The sequence below is a fragment of the Artemia sp. Qi Xiang Cuo genome, chromosome 18, assembly GCF_049724085.1.
Source record: "Artemia sp. Qi Xiang Cuo chromosome 18, ASM4972408v1, whole genome shotgun sequence".
In the NCBI taxonomy this organism is placed as follows: Eukaryota; Metazoa; Arthropoda; class Branchiopoda; order Anostraca; family Artemiidae; genus Artemia; species Artemia sp. Qi Xiang Cuo.
Genome location: NC_142811.1, coordinates 12,376,371 through 12,393,189, shown reverse-complemented (window position 1 = coordinate 12,393,189; position 16,819 = coordinate 12,376,371). Strand labels below are relative to the sequence as shown.

The following is a 16,819-nucleotide window of genomic DNA, read 5'->3' as shown; positions in this document are numbered from 1 at the left end:
AAATTGTCGAAAATAATAATATTAAAAATAAAATTATTATTTTATTTTATATGTTAAATGTAATAATGTAATTTTATGTGTTTCTAATTAATCCCCTTTGCCCTTTTTTTTCAAATGCTCCTCTTTGTATAAATTTTCTGATATTTTTCTGATATTATCTGATATAAATTTTCTGATATAAATTTTCTGCTAATTCAGCTAAGTCACACAGTTTCTACTTTGGTTGCTAGAAGAGTTTTAAATGAGTTAATAAAAACAAATCTGGACTTCTGAGTATACCATTCCACTGCAAAAGATAGCTTGAAATTGTGATATAAGTTATGACACATTTTTCAAAAATGATAAAATGCACAATACATGCTTTACGTCTTGGAAGTCCAATTACAAAAAACTCTATAAGCTCAAAGCTGGTAAATAACACTCTTTACGTCAAATAGCGTCAATTACGTCAAAAATTCATAAACTCAAAGCTGGTAAATAATACCTTTTATGTCAAATAGCGTCAATTACGTCAAAAATTTATAAACTCAAAGCTGGTAAATAATACCCTTTATGTCAAATAACGTCAATTACGTCAAAAATTTATAAACTCAACGCCGGTAAATAATACCCTTTATGTCAAATAATGTCAATTACGTTAAAAATTTATAAACTCAAAGCTGGTAAATAATACCCTTTATGTCAAATAGCGTCAATTACGTCAAAAATTTATAAACTCAAAGCTGGTAAATAATACCCTTTATGTCAAATAACGTCAATTACGTCAAAAATTTCTACGCTCAAAGCTGGTAAATAATACCCTTTCCGTCAAAAAGGGTATTAAGTTAAATGCCCTTTATGTCCAGTATTCAGAATCATACTACTTTAAAAAAGTACTGTAAACCTACAATATTTTCATATGACCATCAGCCCAAAATTTTGGGGGAAAAATAGTACAAGCATAGTAAAAATGACAGCAATAGTCGAATTTATGCAAATATACCTTGATTTCATAAAAAAAAAAAAAAAAAAAAAAAAAAAAAAAAAAAAAACAAGAAACAACTAAACCTTGGAAGAATTTTTCAGTGATACAATTCAACACAGATTCAAAAACCGTTTCAAACCAGGATATGAATTTTGATAAAATGACCGTATATGGAGTGTGTGGCATATCTTCAAAGTTCTGCATAAGGCATGGAAAACTTCTCAAAAAAGGTTAGAACGCAGACTACCAATAGAGAATAAAAATACTTACAGGAGGAACAATTTCAAGGTCACGCTCCTTGGCTTCTCTTAGTAACTGTTCAGCAGTGATTTGAATTTCTGCAGGAGCTTTGTTTTTCACCTATAAAAAAACATTTTAAAATTATAAGGTAAATTGAAAATATCAAGTTATATAATTTGTGAGAAAATAACAGTCAGACTCAACTCGAGCATTGTTATCCAGATTAATTCCTAGTGTTCTCCATTTCTCTAACACCATCACTGGTTGCAGATAATATACTATTAATGAATGAAAATTAAAACCAAATGAATAGTTAGGCTTTTAAAAAAATATTCCAAAAACAGATTTTGTAAATGCTATTTTACCCTAAAGATTAGATATATTATACAGATTAGATATGTGCTGATAATGGTGAGGGAATTAAGGACCCATCCAAAACTAATCTTATATAGCGTGAATAGACTATTTCCTTCTTTACTTAGCCTACTAGTATACTTTCAAACTAATTGCCAAGTTAGCTTAGCCAAAAAAAAACAACAAGCAATTTTGAAAAAAAAGCAGATAAGCCCATCTGTTCAGCCACAACAAAATTAACGAAACAGTGTTGTCTTATTTCAACAATCCCTCATTTCTAAATTTTTCTTTTAATCTTGGAAAATTATATTTCCACATCAAACACTGAAATTTGTATATGTCGAGAAACATATGTCACAGTCATATGTCATCTTGTAGCAGTCACAGACATATGTCACAGTCACAGACATATTTCTCGTAAACATACGAGAAACATATGTCACAGTCATATGTCATATTGTAGCAGTCACAGACATATGTCACAGTCACTGACATATTTCTCGTAAACATACGAGAAACATATGTCACAGTCATATGTCATATTGTGGCAGTCACAGACATATGTCACAGTCACAGACATATTTCTCGTAAACATACGAGAAACATATGTCATATGTCATATTGTAGCAGTCACAGACATATGTCACAGTCACAGACATATTTCTCGTAAACATACGAGAAACATATGTCACAGTCATATGTCATATTGTGGCAGTCACAGACATATGTCACAGTCACATACATATTTCTCGTAACCATACGAGAAACATATGTCACAGTCATATGTCATATTGTGGCAGTCACAGACATATGTCACAGTCACAGACATATTTCTCGTAAACATACGAGAAACATATGTCACAGTCATATGTCATATTGTAGCAGTCACAGACATATGTCACAGTCACAGACATATTTCTCGTAAACATACGAGAAACATATGTCACAGTCATATGTCATATTGTGGCAGTCACAGACATATGTCACAGTCACAGACATATACGAGAAACATATGTCACAGTCATATGTCATATTTTGGCAGTCACAGACATATATCACAGTCACAGACATATTTCTCGTAAACATACGAGAAACATATGTCACAGTCATATGTCATATTGTGGCAGTCACAGACATATGTCACAGTCACAGACATATTTCTCGTAAACATACGATAAACATATGTCACAGTCATATGTCATTTTGTGGCAGTCACAGACATATGTCACAGTCACAGACATATTTCTCGTAAACATACGAGAAACGTATGTCACAGTCATATGTCAAATTGTGGCAGTCACAGACATATGTCACAGTCACAGACATATTTCTCGTAAACATACGAGAAATATATGTCACAATCTTCTCTAGAATACCTTCAGTTGTCTTAAAAAAGACATTAGAAAATGTTTGCTGGCTTAGTTTAATTTTTTTTTTCCAAAATGGATTTTTTTTTCTGTTCCAATGCTCTAACTTTAAGTGAGGGCCTGAGTACAGGGAGAAAGCCTTTGCTTTTTTTACTATTTGCCTTTCTAAATAGTGAAAAAGATCACTCTTTTGACACTCATCTCAAATATGATGTTTGGAATCTAGATGAAACTGGAAACACCATGGTTCAAATTTAAAGAAAAATAGTTGCTGAGAAGGAAAGAAACAAATGAGGAGGGAGGGATGCACTTGCTTGTACAAATTTTAGTGTTTGATGTGGAAATATAATTTTCTAAGATTAAAAGAAAAACTTGGAAATTAGGGTTTGTTGGAAATGAGACAACACTGTTTCCTTAATTTTATTGTGGAAGAACAATAAAAATGGGGGGGGGGAGAATTTCATTTGCCACAGCAAGCAAAGTGTTGACAGACCAGTACTGTTTCTAAAAAACAATCACACAAGCAATGTTACCATTGAGTTGCTTGAGCTTATGAAAAAATCCAACATTATTGCATTAACCTCCTGACCACACACAAGCCATAAACCGCATCCACTAGACAGAAGTTGTTATGGCCAGTCCAAATCCTACTACAAAGCTATTTGTGGCATATGGATGACAAAGAATTCTCGATAATTCGCTTTTGTTTATGACATTGCAGAATTAGTAGGAACTGTCTTTCTTCGTTTATTCAAATAAAATCTTCTTCTTCTTCTTCTTCGTGCTTTAACTCCAACATTTATCACCTCTGAATTCAGGATTGCTGGAGTCTGAACCTGCAATTGCCATGCATTTAGGGATAAGGAATTCTTAGCTGTAGAGGTTACCAACAGATGTGAGCAATCCAATGGCTCACAGGCCTAGTCCCTAGGGGGTCCATAATAGAAATTGGGGCACCCTCGCTTGGGGGCCGTAAATACAGGCGGAGGAGGAAGAAGGCTCCTTGGATGTACACTAGAAAGGGCCTGGCGGGCCATTTTGGCGCGTAGCATAAGGAACATAAATCTTCAATTACCTACTTCTTGTTCTTCTTCAGTAAGAAACACTGTAGCATGATTTGTGTTAATACATTTATACATTTCTATACTTTATACATTTCATATTTTGTTCATGCATACACTAATTCTTTTTTGCATGACGTTATTTTTTTTATTTTAATCTGATGAGCATGAAAATAAATTTCAATTTGTTTAAATAATTAAAAAAAAGTGCCATTCTTTGTTTTTAATTAGAAAAATAAACTATTTTCAAAATATGATACAACAGGAAAGCATCAAATTCAGTGTTGAATAAACTAATTTACACGTTTAGAACTTTTTCTTATGTAACCTTAATTTCAAAAATACAATTCTTCATAAGCAGTAAAGAGCAAACTTGAAACTTGGAACATGCAGAAATTACTACCAGTGAAGAAATAACGATTTGATACCAATCTTATACATCTTAATAGAGATCCTATTGACAGACTCAAAGAGTTCAAATATACAGGAGGACTTATGGATACTATGGGTGGAGCACTGAATCAGGTCCAAACTTAGATCAGCAAAGCTTGGTGTGCTTTTTGACAACTGAGCAGATCCCTGTGGTCAAAACAAGAAACTGAGCACAAAACTAAGAATATACTCGACATGCATACACTATATAATCCTATATGACTGCAAGACCTGGCCACGAAAGGCAGAGGAAGAATGACATTTGAACGTTCTAGACTGGAAATGCCTAAGAGCTATCTGTAACATCAGACAGTCACAACAAATCAGCAACCACAAGCTCATGAAAATGTTTTGACAAAAACTTACAATGTCAAGTATAATCAAGAAAAGACGTATGAAGTGGCTTGGCGGCCATGTAATGCACCGGCTAGAGGTTACCGTAACACGCCAGGTCCTTACTGCAGTGTCTCCCTCCTCCTGGAAGAAAAGACCAGGAGGCCAGATCAAGTTATGGCGGAACGTCATAAAGAATGTTGTCGAACCACTAGGCGAATTCTGGAAATATGGCTACATGTGGACCTCAACTCACTCATCCGCAGATAGAGGACAGATCACTTTGGCAGAACCTAGTTGAACAGCTTCCTGGTTCCAAGTTGGGCTGAATAACCTTTGCCATGTCTTAAGTAGGTAAGAAGTATTTTTAGTGAAAAGAAAAACATCAGCAAATCAAGCAAAATGACTACAGAAGAAAGACTTTTTAGGCAAGCAGATGCAAGCTCTAATAGTGAAAGAGAAATGGTCTTCAGTAATGACTTGGATCTTGATGTTGATATGGACAACATTCCAACTAGAGAGGATGAAATCAGTGTTGGTGATTTTGTTTGTTGTGGAACTAGTTGAGAAAAAAGAAGAAAAAATACATTACAAGTGAAGTGAACAAAGAAACAAGCAAGGGATATGGTGTGAGCTTCCAAATCAGATTAGTTGGATATATATACTATTTAAAGATGTGGATAGTAATGAAAGGAAACATGAAAATCTGATTAATAAAAATATGCAGCATATTTTAAAGTACGAATTTTGGTATCAGATTAGTACTCTCCATAAGGAAACACTAATTTACTCAGGCATAATTAAATTTCATCAAGTCAAGGCTGCACAAAACCTTTTTGAACAGATAGCCTAGGAGTAAGATACCAAGCAGTCAGATGGCTAATCACCATTTCAGCAGATGAATTATTGCAAAATCTCTATTATACCACTTAAAAACCAGATTGTTCCATTGTTAAATTTTCTTACTAAGAATGTCATTAGCTTGAATATTTTAACTAGGACCCAACAGATATAGATTTTGGGGCTTGATACCGATACCGATATATTGGTAGCATAGCGATACGATATCAATAAAATTTGCGAATAAATTTCCCACTGGAAAAAAAACCTTACCAAAAGGTTAAACCCCCCATTATCTGCCCATATTCATACTCACGTGCTTCTTCCTGGTTTATTATCAATGGCAGTTCCAGGGCATCTGGGGGGAACCAGGCCCCCTCCCCAAGATTTTTCTGGCACCATCTTATCTTGTTTTTTTCTTCATTTACTCTTTTTTAGAATGAATTTGTCAATTTGATCAATTATTGGCACCTTTGTGACATTGACCCCCCCCCCCCCGAGATTTTGCTCAATGGCGCCCTTGTCACATTGGGCCTCCCCCAAGATTTTGCTCTAGGTCCACCCATGTCTATTATACACCAAAGAACAGCCTCAATAATTCACTGTGGATTCCAAAAATTAGGTCATTTACAAGAATTGTTTGATTTTCTTTACCCTTTCTGATCAGAAGCTTCTGAGCACACAAACGAAATGGTGGACATTTGCAGAAGTGACAAATAACAAAAAAAATAATCAAAGAAACCGGTTTAGTTACATAAATACAAATACGTGAAAATATGATTGAAAGAAGTATAAGATTTTTATTTAAATTGATTATTCAAAACCCAAATTTCAATAGCAGGACTTATGATTTTATTAATTCACATATTAATTTGAAAACTTTACATTCATATGATATGGTGTCTTAAAAACGAATCCATGCTAGGCACACTGGATAAAGGGGTGCAATCACAGTTTTCAATTTGGATGAAGGATTTATAAAATGTGTCAACAAAATTGTCCAGTATGCCAACAAATGCACACACAAGCAAAATTTTCCAAGGCGTTGACACATAGCGGCGACATCTTGAAATCCCTCCCTACCCACCTTACAACACCCCCTATCCTCCTTAGCTGCACCCCTGACTGGATATCATGGTTTTAACTGATTAAATCTTGGAGGTTTCACCCACGCAAGTGAACACTCATTAAACCAAATGTATGGTTTATTTTATTCCTTTTAGTTATTTTGGTAGAGGATGTACGTTCTTGAAGCCACCATGTGCTGATTCCATGTGCCACCATGCAATGGGTGTGTTGCTGCAATGCACTTCATTTGAATCACCTGTGCTGCTCTCTCCACTAAGGTCAGGTTTGGCCGGTGGCTCTGCCCCCAAGATTTTTCTTCCAATATCCAACAAAGACACTTATCCTCATATCAGCCCAATAATATCAGTCGGCAGATATATTGGCCGGGCCCTAATTTTAGCCACAAAGAATGCTGAACATTTTAAATGCACTGGTAGTGGATAGCCAAGCTAATATTGGGCATACATTTAAAGCATGAGCCTAATCCTTGAAAATGCTGCTTAATTTTGGACACACGATCTTAAAGTTTGAATAATGTAGCTAATTCATAGACAGACTCAATTGTAGACAGATTTAATAAAACACAAGTACTGCAAACTAAAATAATTTCAATTGAATAGGCTATCTTAGGATATAGTGGTAATTTTTATCTAAATTTAAACTTTGAAAAACAGTGTCTTCCAAGACTACAGTCAGCCAATCCCAACTAGCCTAGTCCTGACTATCAGCCAGGGCCATCTATCTAAACTTATAAAGACTACCTCATGAAAAGAATAGAAATCTGGGTCGAAGCCAAAAGAATTGGGGCTGTTTTGAAGGGAAAATGTTAAGAAAACAATTCTCATTTCATAATATGCAGAATAATTGTAATGAACACATTTTGACTACAATTTCACTGTCATTTACCCCCTCCCCCTGATGAGCAAATATACAGGCTAGCCCAAATTATAGATTTCCTATGTGTTTTCTGTCCCTTCTTTTGTCAGCATTTATTCAATTTACAAGTAGAAGGAATGAAACAAGAGTGACACCTGGCAAAATGCATGGGAAATATATATTTTTGGATATATATTTGCACATAAGGAGAGGAGGGGGGCAAGTACAGTATTATTGCAGTCAGAATGTGTTAACTACAATTATTTTGCATATCATGAAGTATGAATTGGTTTTTCAAAATTTTTTCTTCTCTAGAGCCATAATCCCAGGCTTATACCTAAGACAATTTGTACTTCATATTTTAGAAGTTAGAAAACAATTCTTACTTCATAATATGCAGAAAAATTGTAGTTACCACATAAGGTATAGTGGAATTGAAGTCAAAATGTCATAACTACAATCATTCTGCATATTATGAAGTAAGAATTGTTTTCTTAACATGTTTCCTTCTCAACAGCCCTAATTCTAGGCTTCTACTACTACTACTACTACTAACAACTCATCGCAGCACCAAGCCGCCTGAGGCCAACACAGCTACGCACGCTCCTCCTCCACCCCAATCTATTCAAAGCCTCCCTTTTTATACCCGCCCACGAAGTTCCCATTTCCTTTAAATCTTTCTTTATGACGTCCTCCCACCCCAGACGGGGACGAGCTGCTTTCCGTTTAGCCCTAGATGGTTGGCCGAAAAGAACAATCTTCGGCAATCTGTCATCCTTCATCCGCACAAGATGCCCTAACCACCTCAACCTTTCTTTCATTATAGACCTAGAAAGCGGTATTGAGCCACATTTTTTGCATAGCCTATTGTTTGAAATACGGTCAGTCAGCAGGGTACCCAGAACAATCCTTAAGCAATTTCTCAGGAAAACATCTAGCAAATCTGCATCCGATTTTCGGAGCGTCCATGCTTCAGAGACATATTTGACAACTATCACCACTGTAGCTTCTAATATTATAATCTTTGTTTGCAGACTTATCGTCCTATTCTTCCATACTTTTTTTTAACTGCGAAAAAACACCCAGAGCCTTGGCTATTCTATTTTTAACATCTTCACTGCTCCCACCATCTTTACTAATACTACTACCAAGGTAAGTGAAACTGCCCGTCTGGTCAATCTTTTCATTACCCAACGTCACCTTTTCATCTTCACTTATTCCTAGCCTTAGTGACTTGGTCTTCCTAACATTAATTTTCAAACCAATTCTAGCACCCTGAACTCAGAAAACCTCTAAAGCTTCATTCATTTTGCTCACACTTTCATCTAGGATGGTTAAATCATCAGCATAATCCAAGTCCAGGAGACTTTTTCCTCCCCATTTGATTTATTGGTCTCCCATTGCCTTTCCTGTGCTCCTTACATCAAAGTCCATCAAAATAATCCATACAAAGGGGGATAAAACATAACCCTGCTTAACTTCTGATTTAATTCAAAACCAGCTACTAACCTCATTTTCTACCTTAACCGCAACAGTGTTATTCTCGTACATAGCACTAATTACTTTAATGTATTTGTCTGGTATACCATACAAGGATAAAACCTTTACTAAAGCTCTTCTATCAACAGAATCGAACGCTTGCTCATAATCTATCAAACTGAGGACCAAAGGTATTTGAAAACTTAGGCTTCTACTGGAACCTATTTTCCATGTTTGGGAAAGATACATTTTAATCAAGATATTTGTCCAAGAATATGTACTGTCTGAATACCAGGAGTCTTATCCTATGAAATAGGCTAGCATAGCAGAACATTCATTTGCTTGAGAAATGTGTAATTAGGGCTACATCTAAAACCATAGAAGGGTTGTTATAAAGATAACCATGATATAAGGAAATAGCATAAAATGAGCAATCCAATGGTGGCCTAGCTAGGTTTGCAGCATTTGACTACAATAATCACTCTTCCTTTCTATTAAATTAATCAAAAAAACTTTTCACACAAAATAAGTTTTTCAAAAAAAAATATGAAGAACTCCATTAAACCAAAAATGAACAAAAATAGAATCAAATAACCTACCAAGTATAAAACTACCACACATCAGTATCAATAAATAAATGAAACCCAAAACAAACAGAAACTAAAATAAGTCAAACTCAAAACGAACTGAAATTAATCTGAGTAAGGTTCTAAACCCCATGCTTTCTAAAAGCTAGAATATAATTTGTACTTTACTGCAAACAATTCAAATGAATTTAGTCAAAAAATGTGCATTGTCATTTTAATATACATATGCTGATATTTATTCCTTAAGATCTTAATTAATCTTTGTTTTCTTAAAGTTCTAATAGAAAACATTTAAAAGAATCTTTTGCTGAGGGATGTGAGGGGGAGTGTCATCTTCAAAGAAATAATTTCCGGACTTTTCAACTACGTTGAACAAAAGTGTCTATCTCAAAAATTTTTATTGGATGTTTTTGGGGAAATGGTGGGCGTGGGAGGGGTGTTAGTTTTCCTCCAGTCACTTTCGACTATTAAAAAGGGCACTAGCCCTTCGAAGTTTTCGAAGCTTCTATTACAACGCTCTAGAAAATCCTTATATGCCCCCAGGGCATAACTTACAACCGTAGCCTTGAGGGCTCTGGGGGGAGTGTCATCCTCAAAGACCTAATTTCCAGAACTTTCATCTATGTTGAACAAAATGACTATCTTAAAATTTTTATTGGATGTGTTTGGGGAAATGTTGAGCATGAGAGGGGGGATAGTTGCCCTCCAATCACTTTCGACTATTAAAAAGGGCACTAGCCCTTTCAATTATTTCATTAATTTCAACGCTTTCTATAAAAACCTTATCAGCCCCCAGGGCATATTTTACAACCCTTGCCCTGAGGGGTTTTTGGGGTTTGTCATCCTCAAAATCGTAATTTCCAGAACTTTCAACTACGTTGAACAAAATGGCTATCTCAAAATTTCAACTGAATGTGTTTGGGGAAATGGTGGGCGCGAGAGAGGGGTTAGTTGCTCCCTATTCAGTTTCTACTATTAAAAAGGGCACTAGCCCTTAGAATTTCCAATCAAATGCGGCCTTTTTCAGGTTTCTATGACAAAGCTTTCAATAAAGACCTTAAATGCCCTCAGGGTATAACTTATAACCCATGCCCTGAGGGCTCTGAGGGGTTTGTCATCCTCAAAATCATAATTTCCAGAAGTTTCAACTACGTTGAACAAAATGGCTATATCAAAATTTTGATTGAATGTGTTTGGATAAATGGTGGGCGTGAGAGAGAGGTTAGTTGCCCTCCAATCACTTTCGACTATTAAAAAGGGCCCTAGCCATTTCAATTTCCAATCGAATGAGTCCTTTTTGAAGTTTCTACGAAAACACTTTCTATAAGAACCTTATAGGCCCCCAGGGTATAATTTACAACCCTTGCCCTGAGGGCTCTGAGGGGGTTGTCATCCTAAAAGACCCAATTTCAAGAGCTTTTAACAACGTTGAACAAAATGAATATCTCAAAGTTTTGATTGGATGTGTTTGGGGAAATGATGGGCGTGAGAGGGGGTTAGATGCCCTCCAATTACTTTCAACTATTAAAAAGGGCACTAGTCCTTTCAATCGAATGAGCCCTTTTTTAAGTTTTACGACAACGCTTTCTACAAAAACCTCATATGCCCCCAGGGCATAACTTACAACCCTTGCCCTAAGGGCTGTATAGGGTTGTCATCCTCAAAGACATAATTTCCAGAAAATTTAAGTACGATTAAAAAAATGGCTATCTCAAGACTTTGATTGTATGTCCTTGGGAAAATGGTGGGCGTTAGAGGGGGGTTGGTTGCGCTCCAATTACTTTTGACTATTAAAAATGCCACTAGCCATTTTAATTTCCAATGGAATGAGCCCTTTTTGAAGTTTCTGTGACAAAAATTTCTATAAAAACTTATATGCCCCCAGGGCATAACTTACAAACCTTGCCCTGAGGGCTGTGGGGGAGGGGGTTGTCATTCTAAAGGACATAATTTCCAAAACTTTAAACTACGTTGAACAAAATGGCTATCTAAAAATTTTAATTGTATGTGTTTGGGGTAAAGGTGGGCGTGAGAGAGGGGTGAGTTGCCCTCCAATCACTTTTGACTATTAAAAAGGGCACTAGTCCTTTGAATTTCCAATCGAATGTGCTCCTTTTCGACTGTCTACGACAAAGCTGTCAGTAGAAGCCTTATATGCCCCCAGGGCATGTCTTATAACCCTTGCCCTGAGGGCTCTGAGGGGTTATCATCCTCGAAGACCCAATTTCCAGAAATTTCAACTACGTTGAATAAAATAACTATTTCTAAATTGTGATTGAATATGTTTGGATAAATGGTTGGCGTGGAAAGGGTGTTAGTTGCCTTCCGATCAATTTTGACTATTAAAAAGGGCACTAGGCATTTCAATTTCCAATCGAACAAGCCCTTTTCGAAGTTTCTATGACAACTCCTTTGATACAAGTTGCCTGGTCTCAAGGAAACAAAATTAATAATAATACATTGTGCCAACCTAATTTCCAGAACTTTCACCTATGTTGAACAAAATGGCTATCTCAAAATTTTGATTGGATGTGTTTGGATAAATGGTGCACGTGGAAGGGGTGTTAGTTGGCTTCCAATCACTTTTCACTATTAGAAATGCCACTAGCTATTTCAATTTCCATGGAATAAGCTCCTTTTGAAGATTCTATGACAACGCTTTCTATGAAAACCTTATATGCCCCCAGGGCATAACTTATAATCCTTGCCCTGATGGTGGTGGGGGGGGGGGGGTTGTCATCCTCAAAGACCTAATCTTCAGAACTTTCAACAACGTTGAAAAAAATGGCTATCTCAAAATTTTGATTGGATGTGTTGGGGGAAAAGATGGGCGTCAGAGGGGGGTTAGTTGCACTTTAGTCACTTTCGACTATTAATAAGGGCACTAGCCCTTTGAATTTCCAATCAAATGAGCCTTTTTGAAGTTTCTATGACAATGCTTTCTATAAAAATCTTATATGCCCCCAGAGCAGAACTTACAACCCTTGCCCTGAGGGCTGTGGGGGAGTGTCCAGCTCAAAAACATGATTTCTACCTGGTAATCAACTACGCTAAAAAAAATAGCTATCTCAAAATTTTGATTGGATGTGGTTGGGGAATTGGTGGGTGTGGACGGGGTGTTAGTTGCCTTCCAATCACTTTCGACTATTAAGAAGGACACAAGCCACTCCATTTTCCAATCGAATGAGCCCTTTTCGAAGTTTCTAAACTCCTTCGATACAAAGTGCCCTGGCCTAAAAAAAAAATAAAAAATACATGGTGCCAACATCGTTCTTTACTTCGTTCATTACACGTTGTATATAGTAATATACAGCTCTTTCTATAAACACCTTATATGCCCCCAAGGCATAACTTACAACCCTTGCCCAGAGGGGTTTGGGGAGTTGTCATCCTCAAAGACAAAATTTCCAGAACTTTCAACTACGTTGAAAAAAATGGCTATCTCAAAATTTTGATTGTATGTATTTGGGAAAATGGCGGGCGTGAGAGGGGGGTTAGTTGCCCTCCAATAACTTTTGACTATTAAAAAGGCCAATAGCCATTTCAATTTCCGATAAAATAAGATCTTTTTTAAGTTTTTGCAACAATACTTTCTATAAAAACCTCATATGCCCCCAGGGCATAACTTACAACTCTTGCCCTGAGGGTTGTGGCGGAGCGTCCTCCTCAAAAACATAGTTTCTATTTGGAAATCAACTACTCTGAACGAAATGGCTATCAAAATTTTGATTGGATGTGTTTGGGGAAATGGTAGCTGTGGAAGGGGTGTTAGTTGCCTTCCAATCATTTTCGACTATTAAAAAGGGCACAAGCCACTCCAGTTTCTAATTGAATGAGCCCTTTTCGCAGTTTCAACGACAACTTCTTCGATACGAAGTGTACTGGTCTAATGAAAAAAAACTAATAAATAAATAATACATTGTGTCAACATTGTTCTTTACTTAGGCATTATGCCTATGATAAGGCATTATGTGGCACACCTGTATTTTCCAATTGAATTTTCAATCGAATTCGCCTTTTTTCAAGTTTCTAACACAAAGCTTTCAATAAAAACCATATATACCCCATGGTATAACTTATAACCCTTGCCCTGAGGGCTTTGAGGGGGTTAACCTCCTCAAAGACCTAATTTCTAGAACTTTCAACTAATTTGATCAAAATGGCTATCTCAAAATTTTGATCGGATGTGTTTGGATAAAAGGTGGGCGTGGAAGGGGTGTTAGTTGCCCTCCAATCACTTTCGACTATTATAAAGGGCACTGTCCATTTCAATTTCCAATCGAATGAGCCCATTTTGAAGTTTCTATGACAACACTTTCTATGAAAACCTTATATTCCCCAGGAGATAACTTATTACCCTTGCCCCGTGGGCTGGGGGGAGGGGGTGTCATCCTCAAAGACCTAATTTTCAGAACTTTCAACTATGTTGAACAAAATGGATATCTCAAAATTTTGATCAGATGTGTTTGGATAAATGGTGAGCGTGGAAGGGGTGTTAGTTGCCCTCTAATCACTTTTGACTATTATAAAGGGCACTGTCCATTTCAATTTCCAATCGAATGAGCCCCTTTTGAAGTTTCTACAACAACATTTTCTATGAAAACCTTATATGCCCCCAGGTCATAACTTATAACCCTTGCCGGGGATTTTTTTTTTTTTGGGGGGGAGGGGGTTGTCATCCTCAAAGACCTAATTTCCAGAAATTTCAACTACGTTGAACAAAATGCCTGTCACAAAATTTTGATTGGATGTGTTATGGGGAAAAGGTGGGCGTGAGAGGGGGGTTAGTTCCCTCCAATCCTTTTCGACTATTAAAAAGGGTACTAGCTCTTTGAATTTCCAGTCAAATTAACTCTTTTTGAAGTTTCAACGACAACGCTTTCTATAAGAATATTATATGCCCCCAGGGCATAACTTACGACCCTTGCCCTGAGGGTTGTGGCGGAGTGTCCTCCTCAAAAACATAGTTTCTATTTGGAAATCAACTACTCTGAACAAAATGGCTATCAAAATTTTGATTGGATGTGTTTGGGGAAATGGTAGCTGTGGAAGGGGTATTAGTTGCCTTCCAATCATTTTTGACTATTAAAAAGGGCACAAGCCACTCCAATTTCTAATCAAATGAGCCCTTTTGCAGTTTCAACGACAACTTCTGCGATACGAAGTGTCCTGGTCTAAAGAGAAAAAAAACTAATAAATAAATAATACATTGTGCCAACATCGTTCTTTACTTAGGCATTATTCCTATGATAGGGCATTATGTGGCACACCTGTATTTCCCAATCGAATTTTCAATCAAATGCGCCTTTTTTCAAGTTTCTAACACAAAGCTTTCAATAAAAACCATATATACCCCATAGTATAACTTATAACCCTTGCCCTGAAGGCTCTGAGGGGATTAACATCCTCAAAGAACGAATTTCCAAAACTTTCAACTAGGCTACATTGAACAAAATGGCTATCTCAAAATTTTGATTGGATGTGTTTTGATAAATGGTGGGCGTAGAAGGGGTCTTAGTTGCCCTCCAATCACTTTCGATTATTATAAAGGGCACTATCCATTTCAATCTCCAATCAAATGAGCCCCTTTTGAAGTTTCTATAACCAAACTTTCTATGAAAACCTTATATGCCCCAGGTCATAACTTATAACCCTTGCCCTGGGGGCTTTTGGGGGGGGGGGATTTTCATCCTCAAAGATCTAATTTTCAGAACTTTCAACTATGTTGAACAAAATGGATATCTCAAAATTTTGATTGGATGTGTTTGGGGAAAACGTGAGCGTGAGAGGGGGGTTAGTTACCCTCCAATCCCTTTTGACTATTAAAAAGGGTACTAGCCCAATCGACCTAATTTCTATAACTTTCAACTACGTTGAACAAAATGGCTATCTCAAAATTTTGATTGGATGTGTTTGGATAAATGGTGGGCGTGGAATTGGAAAAACATAGTATCTAACTGGAAATCAACTATAATGAAAAAAATGGCTATCTCAAAATTTTGATTGGATGAGTTTGGGGAAATGGTGGGCGTGGAAGGGGTGTTAGTTGCCTTCCAATCACTTTCGACTATTAAAAAGGGCACTAGCCAGTCCATTTTCTAATCGTATGAGCCCTTTTCGAAGTTTCTAATTTCCTTTGATACAAAGTGCTCTGGCCAAAAAAAAAAACCTGGTGCCAACATCGTTCTTTACTTTGTTCATTACACGTTGTATATACTAAGATACAATGCTTTCTATAAAAACTTGATATGCCCCCAAGGCATAACTTACAACCCTTGCCCAGAGGGGTTTGGGGAGTTGTCATCCTCAAAGACAAAATTTCCAGAACTTTCAACTACGTTGAAAAAAATGGCTATCTCAAAATTTTGATTGTATGTATTTGGGAAAATGGGGGGCGTGAGAGGGGGGTTAGTTGCCCTCCAAATACTTTTGACTATTAAAAAGGCCAATAGCCATTTCAATTTCCAATGGAATAAGCCCTTTTTCAAGTTTCTGCAACAATGCTTTCTATAAAGCATTGGGGGGAGGGGTGTCATCCTTAAAGACCTAATTTCCAAAACTTTCAACTATATTGAACAAAATTGCTATCTAAAAATTTTGATTGTATGGGTTTGGGGAAAAGGTGGGCGTGAGAGTGGTTTAGTTGCCCTCCAATCACTTTTGAATATTAAAAAGGGCAATAGTCCTTTGGATTTCCAATCGAATGCGCCACTTTTCAAGTTTCTACGACAAAGCTTTCTATAAAAACCTTATCTTTCCTCAGTGCGTAACATACAACCCTTGTCCTGAGGGCTCTGAGGGGGGTATCATCCTCAAAGACCTAATTTCAAGAACTTTCAACGACATTGAACAAAATGGCTGTCTCAAAATTTTGATTGGATGTGTTTGGACAAATGGTGGGCGTGGAAGGGATGTTAGTTGCCCTCCAATCACTTTCGACTATTATAAAGGGCACTATCCATTTCAATTTCCAATTGAATGAGCCCCTTTTGAAGTTTCTACGACAACACTTTCTATGAAAACCTTATATGCCCCCAGGGCATAACTTATAACCCTTGCCCTAGGGGGCTTTGGGGGGGGAGGTGTCGTCCTCAAAGACCTAATTTTCAGAACTTTCAACTATGTTGAACAAAATGGCTATCTCCAAATTTTGATTGGATGTGTTTGGGGAAAAGATGGGCCTGAGAGGGAGATTAGTTGCCCTCCAATCACTTTTGA

General features: G+C 36.8%; 1 protein-coding gene across 1 annotated transcript in view; it reads right to left on the bottom strand.

Annotated features, from left to right (window-relative positions):
• crn (pre-mRNA splicing factor crn) overlaps positions 1 to 16,819 on the bottom strand; it is a 61,035-nt gene that overhangs the window by 40,120 nt on the left and 4,096 nt on the right. Inside the window, exon 2 of the mRNA XM_089104413.1 lies at positions 1,235 to 1,324. Within this exon, the coding sequence (XP_088960539.1) occupies positions 1,235 to 1,324 (90 nt within the window). The remainder of the gene's footprint in view (positions 1 to 1,234; positions 1,325 to 16,819) is intronic.